Source organism: Vicugna pacos, chromosome 34 (genome assembly GCF_048564905.1).
Source record: "Vicugna pacos chromosome 34, VicPac4, whole genome shotgun sequence".
Lineage (NCBI taxonomy): Eukaryota > Metazoa > Chordata > Mammalia > Artiodactyla > Camelidae > Vicugna > Vicugna pacos.
Window position 1 is genome coordinate 8,526,598 of NC_133020.1, and position 19,153 is coordinate 8,545,750.

A 19,153-nucleotide genomic window follows, 5' to 3' on the forward strand; every position below is an offset into this window, starting at 1 on the left:
AAATATATTTTATTACTCACTTGACAGGAAATTTAATAATGTTAAATATGGGAAGTCAAATTAATATTTCAGAAGGCCAATGGAAAACCTACTGTACTTTGGTTTTAAGGCCAAAGAGAAAATTGTTAACTTTTCAGAAACAATTCTGGGGACTCTCTCTGATTTTCAAAAATTATTTTTCAATTTATTATTTAAAAAAAATTTTTTTTCGTTTTGAACCCTTGTGTCGAGGGCTGACTTTCAGTAAATCACAGTGAGGGAGTTGCTCTGCTACGTACGAAGCCCTGACCCAGAAACAGACTCTACCTGATTTTAAAGTAAATGATACTTAATTTGTTTTACAAGTTCAGAGAAATTTTTGTAAGAAAAATCCAGTGGCCATGTGCATACACACAGTAGTCATGTTAAACTTAGAAGACTGATTAGAAATATTATTATAATTGCATCGAGCTTATCACAGTAAATGATGTTCTCGTACTATATATCCAAAAGGTAAGAATTTAGTTGTACGTTTTTAAAAAGTTGAATTTAACCTTGTGATAAATAGAAGCATAATAGATAATTTTCTTTTAACAGCAACATCTATTCCAAAATGCTACAGAGCTGTGATAATTCATGGATTTGTAGAAGAACTTGTAGTCAATGAAGACCCAGAATATCAATGGATTGATCGGATTCGCACACCAAGGGCATCAAATGAGGCCAGACAGAGACTCATTTCCTTAATGTCAGGTATTTTAAAAAAATAATAACTTCGTTACTGATTGACTTAACATGCTAAAATTCTTCACTTCCTTTTGGCATGCTACCTAAAATTTTACAATGAAGACTGAATTGTAAGTGGCTGATTCCCTACCCCTGGCCCCATCCTCCTAAGGTGCATTGCCACCTTATAGCAAGAAGAAATCAGAATCAGAAACGTGTAGCTCCTTCTTAACTAGGTAGAAAAAGGAAATTGTGCTCATGAGGTAGCGTAGTGGAAAGTTCCTGCTGAGCAGAAAAGTAGGAAACTGGGTTCTGTTTTTCCTCCTTTGATCATTCCTTTGTAATCACAGTTTGCATAATCTCTCTAAGGCTTTTTGTTTAAATGTTGCCTTTTCATAGTCCTTCTCTGACATCTTGAAGCTCCTTCTGCACCTCGCCCCCTCCCCCCCAGCCTTGCCACTCTTACCGTATTCTCTTTATTTTTCTTTGAAGAACTTATTTCCATCTAAAATGTATATTTATGAGTGTGTGTGTATATATATTAATAAAAATAAATGTTATATTTATATTTAACAAGTATGTATTATATTTGTATTTATAAGTACAAATGTTAATTTGTATATATTAAACATATAGTTAAATAGAAAGATACAACTATATATGTACTTATATTAATGCATTAATTTAATTGATATTTATAAGTATATATAAATGTTATATGTAACGTAATATATGTTATACTTTACATAGTAAATAGTAATTTAATTATATGCTTTATATTTGTATTTATTCTACATATTTGTATCATATATACATTACATACAATCATATGTAATGAATATATACTATATCTATATTACAATATATTACATGCTGTGTATTCTATATGTTATGTTTATGTTGTATTTGTTTCCTTGTTTTTTACCCATTTCTCCTGCCATTACATAAACTCTGATAGACTTGGGGCTTCGTCTTTCTTGTTCACCTCTGTGTCTCTAGCACTTAAAAGAAAGGAAAAGTGCCAGGCACGTGGTACACAAGCAGAAATTATTTGGTAAACGAACACATGAATGAGTGAACCGCACTTGCCCCACCCGTGAAGTGTAGCCAATAATATCTTACCTTCCTGAAAGTAGGAGGCTGGACCGGATAATCTTTTAGGTTCCCTTCAAGTTCTAAAGATCTACGATTTGGGGGACTCTTTTCTGTTACTACTGTATCCGGCTTTATATTATGTAACGTGGAGCTATGAGGCCGACTGAGTTTTCTTCCTTTTCTCGTAGGCGAACTGCAGAGGAAGATTGGCTTGAAAGTGCTTGAAATGAGAGGAAATGCGGTGGTTGGGTACTTACAGTGCTTCGATCTGGAAGGCGAATCTGGGTTAGTGGTACGAGCCATAGGAACAGCGTGTACACTGGATAAATTAAGTAGCCCAGCGGCATTCCTTCCCGCATGTAATTCCCCATCCAAAGAAATGAAGGAGTAAGTATGACTTGATGAACTGTTCTTACGGAGCTTCTTTTCTTTCACCTACATTATTTTCATTTGATTTGAAGCATTTTAGTAGAATTGTTCAACATAACATTTTTCCCGTGGCAATTTTTCTTATCAGAGATGACCATCAAAGTTTGAAGCTTAAAACCATGTAGATATTCGTCATATTTTCTTTATCCTGTCTTCATATGAAATTCAAATTAAGTAATGTAAAATTAAACTCGTTCCAGATCTTTAGACACTGGATACCTAAAGCATAAAATGAATGTTTATGTATTGTGTGGGATTTTACTTATTGTCTGGGGAATGCTTAAAACCCTATACCTGATAATCCAATTATGCTCGTTACTAGCACACAGGATAGAGAGCAGGAAAGACTGACCTGTGCAGGGGTCTCAAACTCTGTATCTATAGAAGCCAAGCAGTTTATATAAATAAAATAATTGGGAATAAGTAAATGGGGAATACTGGTGAATGTGTAAAGCAGATGTTGGCAGACTTTTTCTATAAAAGGCCAGATAGTAAATATTTCAGGCACTGGCCATATAGTTTTCATCTTTGTTTACCAAGAAAAAAAAAAGTTTGCCGATCTTGATCTAGAGGAATTTAGACTCTTACATTTTTAAAAAAAAAACTATTTGTGATCCAACAAAACACTTCTCTTGGCTCATTTTGGCTTCTTTGTCCTCATTTGTACCTAAGGCAGAAATTCTCACCATGGTGGTGGTGGTGCTGTCAACAAGGAATACTTGAAATGAAAATTTTCTGTTGTAATAATTGGGGTGAGGGGGATGATTCTGTTGAGGACCAGGAATGCTGACTGTCCTACACAGCAAGGGACAACTCTGTACAACAAAGACCTGTTCCATCTTAAATGCCAGTAGTACTTCCATTGAGAACCATTGCTCTACAGATTCTTCTAGATCAAGGAAGGATCAGCAGAGTTTTTCTATAAATTACCAGAAGGGACATAATTTAGTCTTTGCCAGCAGCAAGGACCCCGCTCTGCCGGTGTTGCCTGAAAGCAGCCATCAATAGTAAATGAATGCCAGTATCTGTGTTCCAATAACCCTCATTTATTTTCCGAACAGATGGCAAGGTGGGTTTGGCCTGTTGTGTGTAGTTTGCTGGCCCCTGTCCTGTGTCATCAGGGAGTCAGAGTTCTGTGGTCACAAAACTCGAAATGTTTCCCAGTTCAGCAGTAGTCAAGAGAGGTTGACTAGAAAGCAGTCCCAATCTTTGTAAAAGTGAGATTTTTCTCTTTATCTCAGCTTATTGTCTTTGTTTAATCACTTCCCTTCTGCTGGCCTTTAATGATTAGGATTAAATTTTAGTTACAAGAGGGAGCACAGTGTTACATATGTTGCCTAATTTTATTCAGAAATACATTAATAAGTTAAAATTTTGTTTTAAATAAATTGAGTGACTTTGCCGTATACTCCATTTAAAATATGTCTTCAAAAGATATGAACTGCTTGCTGTTATAGGTAAAGTCAAATTGCTATAGGTAACTTTTTGAGGGATTTAGATTTGTTTTTTTCTCTTTCCGTAGTAAATTTAAGTAAAGACCTGGGTCCCTTCTTCTGCCACCCTCCCACTTTTTCTGTGCTGCCTGAAGGGGCCTGGCCTTTGCAGCTGTGATGTCTGAAGTTCTCCTCTTTTCATCAAATTACTTAATGGAAAGAAAGCTGTACTTAGAATGGTATATGGATAATGGAGGAGTACATTTTGCCTACATTCAGGAAGAGTTCCATTAATGTAAATTTGGGATTGTCTAATAAGTTTTCTCTTTTTCTAATTTTGTTGTAGCCATTTGCCTTAAATTATCAAACATTCACTCCATGAAGAATTTAAGTTGCTTCATTAAGATTTTCTGATGGCATCTTACTACCTAAGTCATGTTATTTAAAGAACAAAACAAAACCCTCAGGCCGCTTTATTTCAAGCAGTTTCTTTCTATTTTTGATAATGAATCCCTTTGGGTGCTAGTTTAAAATTGTTTGACTCAGCTGATTATAATTATTCTGGTATTTAATTTTAACATTCTTGATTCTAGACAGGAATTTGATAAAAGGTAGTTTGAATTATGTCCGTGTCTGAATGGATTTAATGTTAGAAATAGCACTAGGGTTTTATTGTAAGGCAACCTTTCATGAAAGGAGACTGAAAGAATTAGGACTCCAGGAATACATTATGGTGAAGATCCCTGCAGTGTCCTTGGATTTTAATTTGATGTCATTATTTGAACGTTTATCAATGTTCATATTATTATTATTATTATTTTTAATGTTCATATTATTTTATTCATTTTATTTTACTTTTATTAATGGTATGTTCTACTCCATCAGTTTATGTTTTCCTCTTAGATGTTTAGTATAAGTCTCTTTGGTGTTCCCTAGTTGAACTATCCTGGTGGTAGAAAGTGCATTTAAATGATCTATCAATTCTCTACTTTAAAAAAAAAGTACTTTCTAGGAGACTTGAGCCATAATTTATCCTCTGTACAGCATTGATTCTTAGACTTTTAAACTCCATTAGTCACTTCAACAGAGAAAGAAGAAGCAAAAATAAAGCCTCACTCAATTGTTTGTATATAAACTGATCACCAGTGGATATTTGATTTATATCAAATACGTTTAAAATTTAAATTAGCAACAAAAGCAGAATCATTTGTCCTATTGTAAAAGCAATGATATTTCAGAAAGTAGCCTACTGACCCTACAAAAGACCATTATTGTCCATTAATGGTAACTCATGTTTGGAATCTCGACAAATTGTGATTGTTGGGAATGTTCACTGGGCAATGGAAAAGGGGAAAAAAAGGCCAGGGAAGGTTGTGCTCTTGACCTACTTTCAACTTGAATTCTGAAAAATGGGAATATGATAGTTTTTCAGAGGGCAGTCACTTATGATTCTTTTCATCTCACTGAGCTTAAGGGAAGGCTTTACACAGTGAAATAATTGCTAATATGAAGTCTAGGATTCTTAATTATATAAGATACCATTTTTCCTTATCCACTATCACTAAACCCTTTTAGCTAAATTTCTTCATGAAAATTTTAAATGACACAGATGAATACATATCTGTGTGTCTGGTCTAATCTTTACACGTGCATAGCTGCGGTCTCTTCCCGGATGTAAGTTGATATCTTACAAAATTTCAATTCAGAATGTAGTTTAAATAAGTTTTGTTTAAGTTTAAATAATATATTCTGTTAGAGAACTAGACAAAAGTCATTCATATTGCTTAGTTAATGTGTTTTTAAAAGCAGTGCGCCTTTGCTTTGTTTTGTTCCCAGTGTAGCCTGGTTCTAAGCTCTGTACTTGGTGTGCTGAAATATGGAATGATCAGATCTGCTTACACTCATTCAGTTCACTCCTTTCTCTTGACGCTGTCTGTCTTTTTTATATTCTTAAGGACCCCTATCTTGAGATCCTAGATGGAAACAGTTCTGTTACATAAACTTTCTCCATATAAAAATATAATTAATTACATCAGCAATTATTGATATCTCAGTTTCAAAGGTAGTATAAGAACTTCACCTTGGACTTTTCATTTTTATGAGTGTTTTCTCCCTGAAATACTGGTTAGAAAGCTCTATGGTGATCAAAATAATAACAAACATTTCAAAGCAAGCTAAAATCCAAATCTTAGTCTTTCTTATCTAATGCCACTCACAGATCTGCTTGCAATTTTTCTTATTCACAGTCCTAATTTATTAATCTGATCCTTGATACCTGTATCCTAACAAATTAATAATTAGCTGTTCCTTTTCATTTCAACCTGTCTTGTGCATGCCAGGGAATAAATAATAATTCCTCTCCCCTAACTAAAGCGCCTTTGAAATTATTTTAACATGACTTTGCTATCTGTTGTATGTATTGTTTTCTTTTCTTCCACTTTGACCGCAAACTCCCCCAGGTCTCCGCTGGTTCATCCTCCAAGCCATGGATGCCGCTCGACTCACAACAGCCCAATTCACACTGCTACTGGCTCACGACTTACTCAGAACTTCTCTGTGTCTGTTCCCACTCTCATCTATACTGGTACGAGACCGCTCAGACTGCAGAGCTGGGGAGGCAGGCCACGGGCAGAGTGGCTGCAGAGGGCAGGCAGGCAGGGAGCGTAGGCAGGTACCACCAGTCTTTGCTTCCTCCCTTTCTCAACTCCTAGTCCAGCGGCAGCGAAGAAATCCTGTGTTTAGTCGCCGCTCTGAGAAGCTCTAACTACATGGAAGTGAAAGTGTTCTTCCCACTTCCAAAGTCTCTTCCACAGATCCTCCAGGAACCCTATCTTGTGTATCTGTTCTGTGAGTTTTTAGGAGCATCCTCCAGTATGTATTTTTTGCCAATATTTCTGCATTTGGTTAGAAACAAAATTGCTGATTGGAAGACTCTAAATACGAAAGCTGCCAAGGCTTCCGATTTGTTTATTTTTTTACTTTATGTACAAAATTTGTTGCAGTAGGGTCTGATGTGTTCTGTGGAAGAGAGCTGTGGAAAACAGGTAAGTGACTATTCTGCATCAAGTGCAATGTTTCTGTGTAGCTGTATTCATGTTCCACTCTGCTGTGTTTTTAGCTGTGGCACTCTTGATGCTATAGGATAAGGAAACATGCTTTTCTTTTAAAGATATCTGTGTGTGCAAATATAAAAACTATTGTGAATATTTACACACACTGCAGTCATCATTTTTTCTTTTGTAACTTAAAAAAGCATTGTTTGAAAATATTTTGTCATGTGTTTATTCTTTTCGTTTACTTCTTCTTTTATTAATGTTTTTTACCCCTTTGGTCTGCCATTTCATGCTTTTTTTGCTTTTTTACGTGGCTTATTAACTGTTTCAATGCAGATAATTATTTATCTGGAGAATGATGAATGGTTAAACAGCAATTGGATGTCTTTGGCCTCATACCCAGCTCCACTCTTAAGAAATGACTGCTGGCCCTGCCCAATACTTTCCTGGTGTTTGGATCATGCTGCCGCCGTCGAGTCCTTTGGCACATGATTACTTAATATTTTTCCACCTTCTTCTGGCAGGATTCCCTTCAATGAAGATCCCAACCCCAATACTCACTCATCAGGACCCTCAACCCCTCTGAAAAACCAAACTTATTCCTTTTCACCTTCCAAGTCCTACAGTCGACAGTCCTCTTCTTCTGACACAGATTTGAGTTTGACACCCAAAACTGGTAAGGCGCTTCCACTCACCTTTTCTTTTTTTCTTTTTTTTTTTATTTCCCCAGATTTGTTTCTGTTCCTTATTAGCTTTCCATCCAAGCCTTTCTTCCTGTTTTTGGCGTTCAAGTTAAAAGAGAATGTGAATGCTGATCGTTTTCAGTTACTACAATTAAAGTGTGAAAATTTTGTATAGTTCAGAAGTTATCTTGTTCAGAGATTGACATTTTGTTGATTTAATCATACTGTAGATATGAAATCTAGGATTTACTTTTGCATGTAGACATATTTCATTTCATGCTCAAATTAAAAGGAATAACATCTTAACGCATTTGAATAGAAAGTGACATTAGTAGCTTGTAATCCAATTCCTCATGCAGTATAAGCATTTTTTAATTCATTGTTTTTATTTCTGGATTTAATTCTAAGATTTTTATTATGAAAAAATCTTAAGAACAGCTGATATGCTTATATTGGAGCACATATATCTGTCTATTAGCTTCTTATTTAAAATGTTTGATTTTGCTAGTCTTATTCTCTAGGTTAGAAAACAGCATTTTTGCTTTATTTATTCTTGCATATTTCTCAATGTATGAAATTTATCATTTTTCCCTCTCCTATTTGTATTTTGATAATCTCTGCACTTTTATAAATGTTTTATGATACAAATTGATTAAAAAGCAAATTAGTTTCATACTCCTTAAAATAGAATTAGCTTATTTAAATCACTAAATTATTATTATTAAGAAAAATAGGAAAATAACAACATTTAAAAGTTAATAGTTTACAATTTTTGTAGATAGTATTTTTTGTCTGAGAGATTTCTTGCCAGATTGATGAAAACATTTTGCCTGATTCTTGTTTGCATTTTTTAAACTTACCTTTAATAACCTATTTTTGTGTTAGGCAAGAAATTTATAAAATGACCCCAGATTTTATGAAAACAGTGAAAAGAAATCTAATTCTAGAACCAGGGCTACTTCCGAGGTAAAGAAAGGGCATTTTTAAAAGGCCTATAGATATAACATTTATTTTTATAAATATAGTCACAAAACATAAAGAAGATAATTATTAATATCTACTTCTTTGAAAAGAATAGCTTTATTTTTACACATATAATTATGAGTAACATCTTAAAATAATACGACATTTGATAGTAATGGATGCTTTGGAATGTGGCATTTTAACCATATTCATGTCATAAACACTGAACCACTGAAATTGTAAGGAAGTGGGTTTTTTTGTTTTGTTTGTTTTTAAATAAAGAATGAGAGTCTGGCCTTGAAATTCATGACAGTCAAAACAAGAAGGACTTAGGATAGTATTGAAGAGTAAGTTTTCTTAAAAATATTTTTGAGGCTTTGTCCACTGATGGTTTATTTGTGTATTCCAGGCCAGTTTTCAGTATTCTTGTCTTTATTTTTCTTTGCCATTACCGTAGACGCAGTTTTGAAAGTCTTTCCTTGGTCCTTCTGCTTCTTTTTCTTTAATTCACCAGAAAGGCCAAGCCTAAAGAAAATTGTCAAGTAATAGATTAACTGAACCAGACTTTTCTCCCCTTAGCTTTCAGGTAGGCAGTCAATTGTATTATCAATGAAAACACTTTTGCATTTTATTTTCTAGCTTCAAATTTTTAGTTTTCAAGAATTCTTTTATAATAGAGGTATTGTTCTTATGTATTTATTTATAAGCTGCCTCTAAATAAGTTATTTCGTTTTGCCAATAATTATTCACTACGTCAATTTCATATTTATAGGATATTAGCAGGTTTTAGTCCTTGGGCCTTATCATGAGTCCCTAAAAATTTCCGAATACTCCTGAGGAAGGTTTTTATTTCTCATGGAAATTTAAAATGGCAAAATTATGAATGATCTAAAATTTCTAAAGCTATAGTTCAGCAAGTGTTTCATGATTCTTTGCCTTCTGATTTACCTACATACAAACTCAATCTCTTAAATAGAATAGATAAGTTGTTTATGGTTGACTGATTCTGTGTAAATTGGAGAGCCAAAAATACAGTTAATAAAACTTAAACTGAGAAAGTTGGTTTTCTGTTTGTTAATTAAGCTGTCACCTACCTTCAGATGGGTCTTGTTTTTAAAAGATTTCATGTAACTTTATTTCTGTAGATTCTAATTTTTGACATTTTACCAGGCTTTACAATTTCATGTATTTTTTTCAAGTACTCAATTAGTAGAATTGGAACTTTTAGAATGCTAGTATAAGGATATTGATTTGACACCTGACTCAGGCTAATTTTTACTTTTTTTGGTCAGACTTTTTGCCACGTATGTTTTTTTCTTTGGCCCTTAGGTACTCTTTTTAAATGCAAACAATACTATGATCAGATTTGAGCATGTAAAATTTTAGAGGAAAAAGAAAAGCGTAATTACATCTTGAAGCTGGACAGAAAGATGTTAATATTTTATTTGAACTTAATAATGGCAACTGTCTGCTTAACATGGTAGCAAATTTTTGATTTTTTTAATGGATATTCAATTAAAAATACCCATAAGTGGTATGTTTTAGTTAGGAATATTTGAAGACCTATACTTTTGCCACTTTAGTGTTTATTTTTTTGTAGAACTTACTTATTTTAATTTTGAGGGTAATTAGGTTCATTTATTTATTTACTTATTTATTTAATGGAGGGACTGGGGGTTGAACCCAGGACCTCCTGCATGCTAAGCGTGCACTCTGCCACTGAGCCATACCCTCCGCCTTTAAATTAGTGTTTATATTTGAGTTAGCAATTTTCCGGCTTTAAAAAATGTGCATTTTAAACTTACACATTCTTCAGCAAAAAAGGCAGGTAATTTGTTTTTAAGAAGTCAGCTAAAAGTAGTTAGAATGGCATAAAATTCTATATCAGTGATTTAAAAATTTTTTAATGAATGCATAGTTTGTAAAGATCTTGTTAAGTTTTAGACTGTACCTTTTATTTATGTTATGTTGAATAGATGATCTTGCTAATGACTTCATAAGCTTACTGTATTTTGTACATGCATTTTGCACTTCATTTTTACTGTTATGTTTTGCTTCATCATTGCTTTCCTTATTCTGCATTTTCTGATCATCTTCTGAATCTGCATCTTTTCTCTGCTACTTTCCTCCACAGCACCTTACCCACAGGGGCCTAGGATTTACCTGTGTCCCAGCTCCCCCTCTCTCTCTCGTGGTTCCCTTCATCTTAAAAAGTCCTGTCTCCTCCTCTCGGAATCTAGCCTTCCCCCTCATCCTTCTAGCCTTGTCAGCCCAGTTCTGAGGAAAAGTGTTTCTTTCAGTGAAGAGCTGTTCCTGGCTGCTTCTGGTAGGATCACATTATGTCAGCTTTTTAATCCCTTTATTTGAAAGCAAGTTTGAAAAAAATTAATTATTTCATACCATAAACAAGTGTTGGGTATTTTATGCAGAATGTACTTCTGATTTTTCTTACTGACAGAGTTAAATGATTGGAATTATCATGAAAATGTAATTGAGAATTACTTGATGGATAGTTATGAATATTCTGCTAAAATTATTTTATATGTTAAAAATTATATGTCTGAGGACATAGATCTGCATATTTCCAATAATTAGGTTCTCATTACTAGAGTTTCTGTTTTAGATGCTTTACTTTCTTTCCCTTCACACCAACTCCACTCATGTTGGACCCATATCATCATGTTGCTAAACCATATGGTTACATTATTAAATTATTCTGTTTGAATCAGTTTAAGTCTCATTTTTGTGACAATTCTTTCATTATGCATTTTTTTCTGTCCATTGCATTAATTTTCAAGTTACTCTGTATTTTCTGATGTTTCATTTATCTCAACAAAATTGCATTTTATTTTATGGCTTTCAGTATGCTTCATATAAAGATCTTAGTTTCATTTCGGTGTTTAGTATTGTATAGTCTCAAAAAACCATATTTAGGTTACTACAAGAAAAATAAGTTTCTTTCTTATTTTTAAGGAACAAAATGGGGCTATACACATGCTAACCTTTGTTTCCTTATCCAAGAACAGCTAAAAATGTAAAAGTAAATTAGTTCCTTTTTAAAGTCATTGTAGTAAATCTGCCTGTATGTATCTATAGTTTTTAAAGGTGGGACTCAACTAATTAGCTATAGTTCATAGAGTACTGGCTTTTCACCTGTCCCCTGCTTTCTATCATTCTTTGACCATAGTTGGTCTAGTAATATTATCAAAAGAATAAAACAAAGTAGGGAAAGAAATTTAAAATTAAGCCTTTAAAAAAATACATCTAAGAGCTTGGGAAATGTAATTATTTCATCCATAGTTGTATACATTTGTGATGTGTCTATTATATGTCCATGATTTTTAGTTTTTCAAAAGATTTTATGTTAATTTTTGTAAATGAGTGTTGAGAACTGTGATATGAGTATTAGTACTATGTTGTCATGAATGTTATGTTTAGGAATGGGAAGTTATCAGAAAACAGATATGACTGTGTTTCAAAGTTACCTAAAATTCATGCTCTTTAGAGAATTTTAGAATATTTTAAGTGAGCACAGCTAGTACTTTTTCTCTATATTTACTTTTAAATAAACATTTAATGTTTCTCTTATTTATTTGAATATTCTTAAATTGTTAGCACAGTACAAGTAATTGGTATTATATTGATTATTTTTTATTAGAAGTTTGAACTTTTAAAATGGAATATTATATAAAAATTCATTACCTTAGCATAATTTTAAAAGTAACTTTTAGAGTAAATTAAGTTTAAAACTAGCTGGGATTTGTAGGACTTTGACATCTTGCTTTTAAAGAAAATGTTGTGAATAAATAGAGTAAAATATGTTGCCATCACAAATGCTTTAAATATTTGGTTTGTTTTAACTGATTTTGATTCATGATATTTATGAAGATGAATGCAATTAAACTTTCTGTTTCTGTAGCTGTTTTTTGGTTGTCATTTATGTACTGATGTTCTGTAGGAATGGGAAGTGGTAGTGCTGGAAAAGAAGGGGGGCCCTTTAAAGCTCTTTTAAGACAACAGACTCAGTCAGCATTGGAACAGAGGGTAAGAGTCACTCAATATTCTTTATTCCTACACTGTTAATGTGATTTTATTATCATGTTTCCATGTATTTATAACTTATTTCCATAAACTGGTTTTGGTCATCTATCTATAATATTGTAATTTCAATCCAAAATGTACTTAAGGTATCAGAGTTTTGTTTTATGAATAATTACTTTTAATCTGGAATAATTCTATAACTATTTTTGTTTTGTCCTCCAGTCTTATATTAGAAATAGTCTATTTGGAAATATCCATTGAATGGTGAAATCATTTCTAATTTTATCTGGAAATTATATAAAAGGAAAAGTAGACAGTTTCCTAGAAAAATATTTTATTTGTGTTGTATTAAAATAATTCTTTAGTATATTAATATTTATTTGCTGAATTTGCTAAAATTAATATATTTGTTTAATCACTGGCCAATCTCTTAGCAATAAGAAATGCAGATTCCATATTTCTGTAGACCAGCATAAATAATATGGTTGTTCAGTATGTGACTATACCTTTTAATTATTATAAATTTAATGTTTAGTTAAATATGTTAAATGGAACAATGAATAGTTAAAGTTTTTGGATGATTTTGTCTTTTTTTTTTTTTTTTTGTATAAACTTCATTGCTAAGGGAGGATCGCCTCATAGGTTCTGTAGAAGGCGGGTATGTTTCTGGATGTGTGAGAGCCTATTTCATGTGTTGGTAGCTTTTCTAGTTTTAATCTTGATCATTTAAGTTTTATTTAAGCTTTTAACAAATGTTGCCAGCTTTTTTTTCTTTTCGTAATGCAAAGTCCTTTTTTTTTTAAATTTAATAGCACTATGAGGCTCATTTTTTTTCTACTTAATAATACAGTGCATGATTTTATATGTCATGTCAGTTATTTTAAGGCACAGTTTCATAACTTTCATTATGTCTGATTTGGAAGTTATAAGCGTTTACAGAGTTTTCTTTCACATGTTCCATTTTACACTAGCATTAAATAATAAAAAAAAAAAGATGAAACATAAATACCTATAAAAGGATGCATTTTATAAAACAAAAAAAGATTTCTTTTCCAGAGGTTGGCTTTTGAGAATAGTGTTTTTCAGATCCTGTTATTAGAAACAAAACAGCAAGTAATTTTTTTAGACTTTTCTTTTCTGGTGCTGAAATTATCTGTGTGCACTGTTTGCCTTGTAGACAAGGCTGGAAAGAACAGAGCTGACTAAGCAGAGTGATGGGACTTTAGCCATACCCAGTTCTTTGTTTTAAACCCTATCAGGCAGCAATCGCCTTTCAAGCTACTCTTGCATCTGGCGGGCATACCAGCCACTGCCCTCAAAGAGCCCACATAAACATTCAAACTATACATTGAAACCAAACATAGAGAAAGACTGACAACCCAGGGAAGAGGGGAAGAGTAAGGGTGTGTGTGTACACTTGTATTTTTAGACCAGAATGCTCTTCTCGCCTTCCCCCTCCCAGTTTTACATTCTCTGGAGTCCCTCACACTAGGAATATTTCTTGTAGTCTAATTACCATTCTAGAATTCACACGAACAGAAAAACTTGAGTTGCCTTGACATTTGATGTCAGGAGATTTTGCCTGTATGTTGAGCCTGTGACTTCACTGTGTACTAAGAACTTTAAAAAGCACCTTGCTTTTAAAGAAAAAAATACTAATCGATGGCAATTGTTTTGGCTTTAGTTTGGATGAAATCTATGTTTTCAAATATGCTTTTAAACATTCTTAAAATTTTGGATACATGAACACATTGGGCACACATTACTAGATCATCCTGGCTGGCACTAACAGCAAACATGTGGACAACTGTAGTTTACATTTCCAACTTTGTAAAACCCGAGTTGGTAATATATTTACATTGCTGAACCTTGCAGTGGCAGTTACTTGAATTTGTGAGACTCCCTCTCCACCCTGTGTATATAATAGAAAAAGCATTATCATGTTTGGCTTTCCCATCACCTTTGGCTGCCATTAGTATGGTTTTGTTTTGGGAAAAATTTGTACAGAAGTATGAAGAATTTTGGCTGGATGTGTTCAGATATACCTTAACTCTGCCAAGTTGGACACTAAATAAGTTGAACACATGACCTACTAAATCATTTTATATCTTCATTTCAAAAATACTCCTTGCTGCTCTTAATAAATTACATGGCTTTTTTCTTCTTATAGAAAGGAGAAACTTTAATTTGCCTATTATCTTTCATTTTATGAGTTTTTCAAGTAGCAGTTCTCAAAAATATGTGTTGTTTTTTTCCTCTCACAAAAGCATTTAAAAATAAGTTGACAGGATCTTGGTAATAGATGTCAGGTTATTAGGAGATGAGAAATAGGATAAAAGATTTAGATTTAGTTTCTGCCTATGAACTGTTTTATGTAAAGCCAATAGATTTTGTTTTCCAATATGATTCTTTTTTCACTTATAAGCAAAGTAAAGTTACTTTTTAGATCATGGGATTTATATTTTTCTTCAGTAAGGAAACCTAATTAACTTAGTTTAACCTAGTATTTCCCAAATGTATTTTAACACGGAATATTCCATTTAAAATACCTATTAGGAGCCCACTTTGCAAAATATTGATGTAAAGTAGGCTCTTGATAAATTATGATCTTTCTGAAAGTGAGGGTAAAATTATGTAATAAGTCATAGTAGGAATCTGGCATGGAGTTTTTATATCTGGAACGTTTGCTCTGGTGTCTTGGGATAATAAAAAGAATCTTTGGTTTCAAAAAAGTCCAAACTGCTTAAATATCTTATAAGAAAACTTCTATTTAAAGCTTAAAAAATTACCTGTTTTGTTCTCAGAATTTTCAACTAGCTCATCTTTGAGCACATGCTCTTAAATAGATGTATGCTGCATGTACTTGGCTTCTGTCAGAGCATCAACATACGAAGCCTTACTAGGTTCCTCAGGGCGAGACAGTCTAACTGTAAGAAGTTTCCGGGGGAGAGATCTTCTCCAGTCCCTGGCATTCCCATCTGGACACTGAAAGCAGGGTGTGCTCGGACTTACCTTAAGGAAGCTGTCCTTCTTGATGGAAGAGAACCTATAAATTCATCAGGTGTAACAACAGACTAGAGGTTGAAATCAGTTCTTTAACTCAGCGTTTTAACCAGAAAGGGCAAGAAGCAAGATGCTAAAGTCAGTTGCTCAGAGACAATCTACACCCTCTTCATCTAAGTCTTCCACTTGAAACGTGGAGATGATAGTACCTCCCTCTCAGGGTTCGGGAAAGATTATGAAGCATAGTTGCAAGGTACTGTGGCCAGGACAGGCGCAGGGTGGGCCACTGGTGATGGTGGTGGAGATGGTTGGTACTTACCAGTCAGCTGGGAAACTGGCAGTAGTTCTGCTGAGAGAGCTGTCTGGAGATGGTAGTGCTGGTTGAGTAAGAAGGCCGTTTTTATTCTAGGTTAAGTTTTGTGTGTTCAGGTGAGGGCGTGTGCAGATGGGATGAAATGGGGACCTGTAGGACAGAATGGAACTTGGCACGGGGGGCCTCCGCCTCTGGGCAGCCAGTATCCTCCTTCTCCCGTGACCAGTGTCAGAGTGATGCTTTACCCCCTGTCCCTTAGTCCCATCGTCTGAAATTTGGAGAGAAGAGTCAAGGAATCCGGAAGAGAGAAATCACTTGAGTTCATTTTTTTTCATACTTAGCTAAAATCTTACATGCATGTGTTTCCCAGTATGTGAATTTACCTAAGTTATTTCTCAATTTTAGGAAGAAATACTGCCTTCCATTTAAGCATGCAAAAATTTTATTTTCAGTGTCTCTTACCCAGAGAGTATTTACAATGTTCAGTATAATGATTAAGTGTCAAGCGCTCAGTAGTTTGAGGAAATTTTAAAACTTCGGTATTCTTTAAACTGAAAAAATATCTTAAAGATCTAACTCATTAGGTAAAATACTCAAGTTTCTCATATTATAAGCTTACCTGTACATTGCTCATTAAAAAGATTTTTTTTAAACCTTATTTATTTATTTATTTTTGAAAGGGAGGTAATTAATTAGGTTTGTTTGTTTATTTATTTATTTATTTTTAGAGGGATAACTGGGGTTTGAACCGAGGACCTTGTGCATGCTTAAATTTATGCTTAAAAATTTCAGGTAGAAATAAGGAGTCATTTTGACTAACCATTTAATAATACTTTTAAGTGAAATTCCCCTCCTGTCCTCTCCCTTCTCTTCATTTTCCTCTGCCGATCAACTGTGCCACACCTGTCTGTCCCATTGACTGGGTTTTTACTCTTTTTTTTTTTACGTAGCTGAGGTTTTTCTTGCCCTTGTTAATTTAAAAATTACTTTTAAACTCTAATGAATTTATTTCCAAATATGTGAGTGTGTGTGTTTACACACGCGCGCACACACACACAGTTTTTGATACCGTATCTTCGTGGGTTGCTGAAGTGTGTAGGACTGTCTGCCTCTGTGCTAAATGACTCCAGGTTGCTATGCTGTGTGAATTATGCTTTGGTCAGTTCGTCTTCTCCATGCTTTAAGCAGCCAGTCAGTAATCTTGCTGTGTCAAAGGTGCCTGCTTCTAGTAGTATTCTGTATCTCTCTCATCTCCCAGCTTTTATTTGCTGCGTTCCATCTGCGGTGGTCCAGAAAAAAAGATACCGATAGATTTTAGAATATGTTCCTAAAATTACATATTTATAAGGACCATATGTCATGGTATGAATAGGGTCCGTGGGGATCTCTTACGAATGAAGTACGTGCAGTTGGGTGCTTGGGACGATCATAGTTCTTCGACTGTTGAGAGCCCTGTGCTGCTTACTTTCAGTTCTCAGTTATGTCCTGAACAGCTCAGGCTACTGGTACGTGACTTCGGGTTAAGTGAGCTACATTAATATTGCAGCCAGATAAGTTGGCTGTTAAGTTTCCTTTACTTGTGTCCACTTTGTATAATGTGAGAGGCATACTTGGGCAGTCTCAGGAACTCCCTTTCGTCCTGGCTGCTGTTTCAATGAATCTCCTTTCTCTGCTGCACCGTTTCTCTCTTGCATGCTTCTGTCAATTGATGAATTTGATGTCCTTGAGAGAGAAGGGGAGAATGAAGCCTGAAAGAACTCGTACAGTTGTATTCCCTCCCTTGCTGTCATCTACAGACCTGTCCCCTTCCTTTACCATGCACTTATGTATTCCCATTTTTCCCTGCTGCCCCTGTGTTGAGAGAGTAAATAGTCTCACAAGGCAATTCTCTGCCCACCTGAACTTAACATTTGCTCGTCTCTTCACCTTTCTCTGTAACCCTAAAGCTACTCTGCTCATCCTCTCACTCCTCCTCGCTCAGTCCCACGTTCTTTTAGATCTCCTGCCCCAGGCCTTCAGAGCCTTCACCTGTAGTCTGGAACTGAGTGTGTGTGTGTGTGTGTGTGTGTGTGTGTGTGTGTGTGTGTGTGTGTGTGTGTGTGTGTGTGTGTGTGTGTGTGTTGGGGGATCTACCCCACCAAGAAGTAGATGCGGGGAGTGGGGCAGGCAAATCCCACCATCTCATTGCAAGGTTGAATCAGAGTAGGAGCTTGAGAGGAAGAATGTGTTTAGATATCCCAAACTGCAACTCTGAGAACGTTTTTTTTCTCATTGAGAATTGATAAAAAAAGTGTTGGGATTCTGTATAACATGATATATGTGGGAAAGTGGATGCACAACTCTGACCATCCAAGGAGAATGACTTACAACACATCTGTAGTGTATAATGGGTATCTTTTGTTAAGGGATAGAATTCCTTTTCTTAATGACCGGCTTTTTAACAAGCACGTTGTTGTACTTTACACATGGTCAGTTGTGTTTCCCCCCCCCATTCTTTCCACTAGGAATTTCCGTTTTTCACCTTGACGGCGTTCCCTCCTGGATTTCTCGTGCACGTTGGGGGTGTAGTTAGCGCGCGCTCAGTGAAGCTTTTGGATCGTATCCACAATCCTGGTATGTTCTTTAAAAGTTTGTTTTCGGTGTTTCATTTACTTGCATGGTGATTGTTAACATCGATTTTTGTAATTTTTTTAAAGCCAACTCTATTGGAAAAGAGAAATGAAGCAAAAGTATAAACTGGCACATGTTTCTTTAAATATTTGCAGTGATTTTTAATCTTTAATCAAACTAAGTATTCCTGTATATTTTAGTTACTTTTTTATACAAAGCGAACAAATCTTGATTCATCTTTGGCCAAAGCGGATCACTTTGAGGGGATCCTTATGTCACTTTTTTTTTTTTCCCAAACAAATATAGTCAGTTTACAGTGTTGTGTCAGTTCACTTTTGAGTCAGCTACTTTCTTTGACCCAGGCACATAACAAATTTTACAATTTGACCATTGTGGCCATTAGCTTAAGATGTTAATTGTTTTCACGAGTAATAACTCTTTATAGATTATTTGAATAATTTTCTTATTCATTAAAGAAGTATTCTTTTGAGATGTAATCGTAAACATTGTGTAGAGTACCTAAGAATTTTAAATAAGCAAATACTCCCTCTGGGTCCTCGGCTTCTCTTATGAAGCTGATTGTTCTATCTAAGCAAACGGGGAAAAAATAGCTCTCTTCCTTAAAGCGTGGAGCCTTGTTATAAAAGAGGAAAGAGGCGTCCAAGTCCCAGTAATTTCAGGCCCTTGGATTAGAAATGCTTTGGTGATTTTTCTAAATCTAAAATAAGCACGACAAATGTGATAGGAACTTTCCACAAGGAATGTGTTCTTGCATCTCTCATTGTCAAGATAGATGCCCAATGACTTGCGCAAGTCATTTAATAT

At 34.5% G+C, this 19,153-nt stretch overlaps 1 protein-coding gene across 6 annotated transcripts in view; it reads left to right on the forward strand.

Annotated features, from left to right (window-relative positions):
* The window catches only part of C2CD5 (C2 calcium dependent domain containing 5), a 77,332-nt gene that overhangs the window by 12,545 nt on the left and 45,634 nt on the right, over positions 1–19,153 (forward strand). For 3 of the 6 annotated variants that reach the window (XM_072954658.1, XM_072954660.1, XM_072954661.1), the window contains exons 6-10: positions 577–732; positions 1,989–2,187; positions 7,240–7,391; positions 12,320–12,405; positions 18,223–18,331. In XM_072954658.1, coding sequence (XP_072810759.1) covers positions 577–732; positions 1,989–2,187; positions 7,240–7,391; positions 12,320–12,405; positions 18,223–18,331 — 702 coding nt within the window. Of the gene's footprint in view, positions 1–576; positions 733–1,988; positions 2,188–6,121; positions 6,247–7,239; positions 7,392–10,495; positions 10,688–12,319; positions 12,406–18,222; positions 18,332–19,153 lie in introns of those variants that run through there. The other 3 variants (XM_072954662.1, XM_072954659.1, XM_072954663.1) reach the window with 3 other exon arrangements.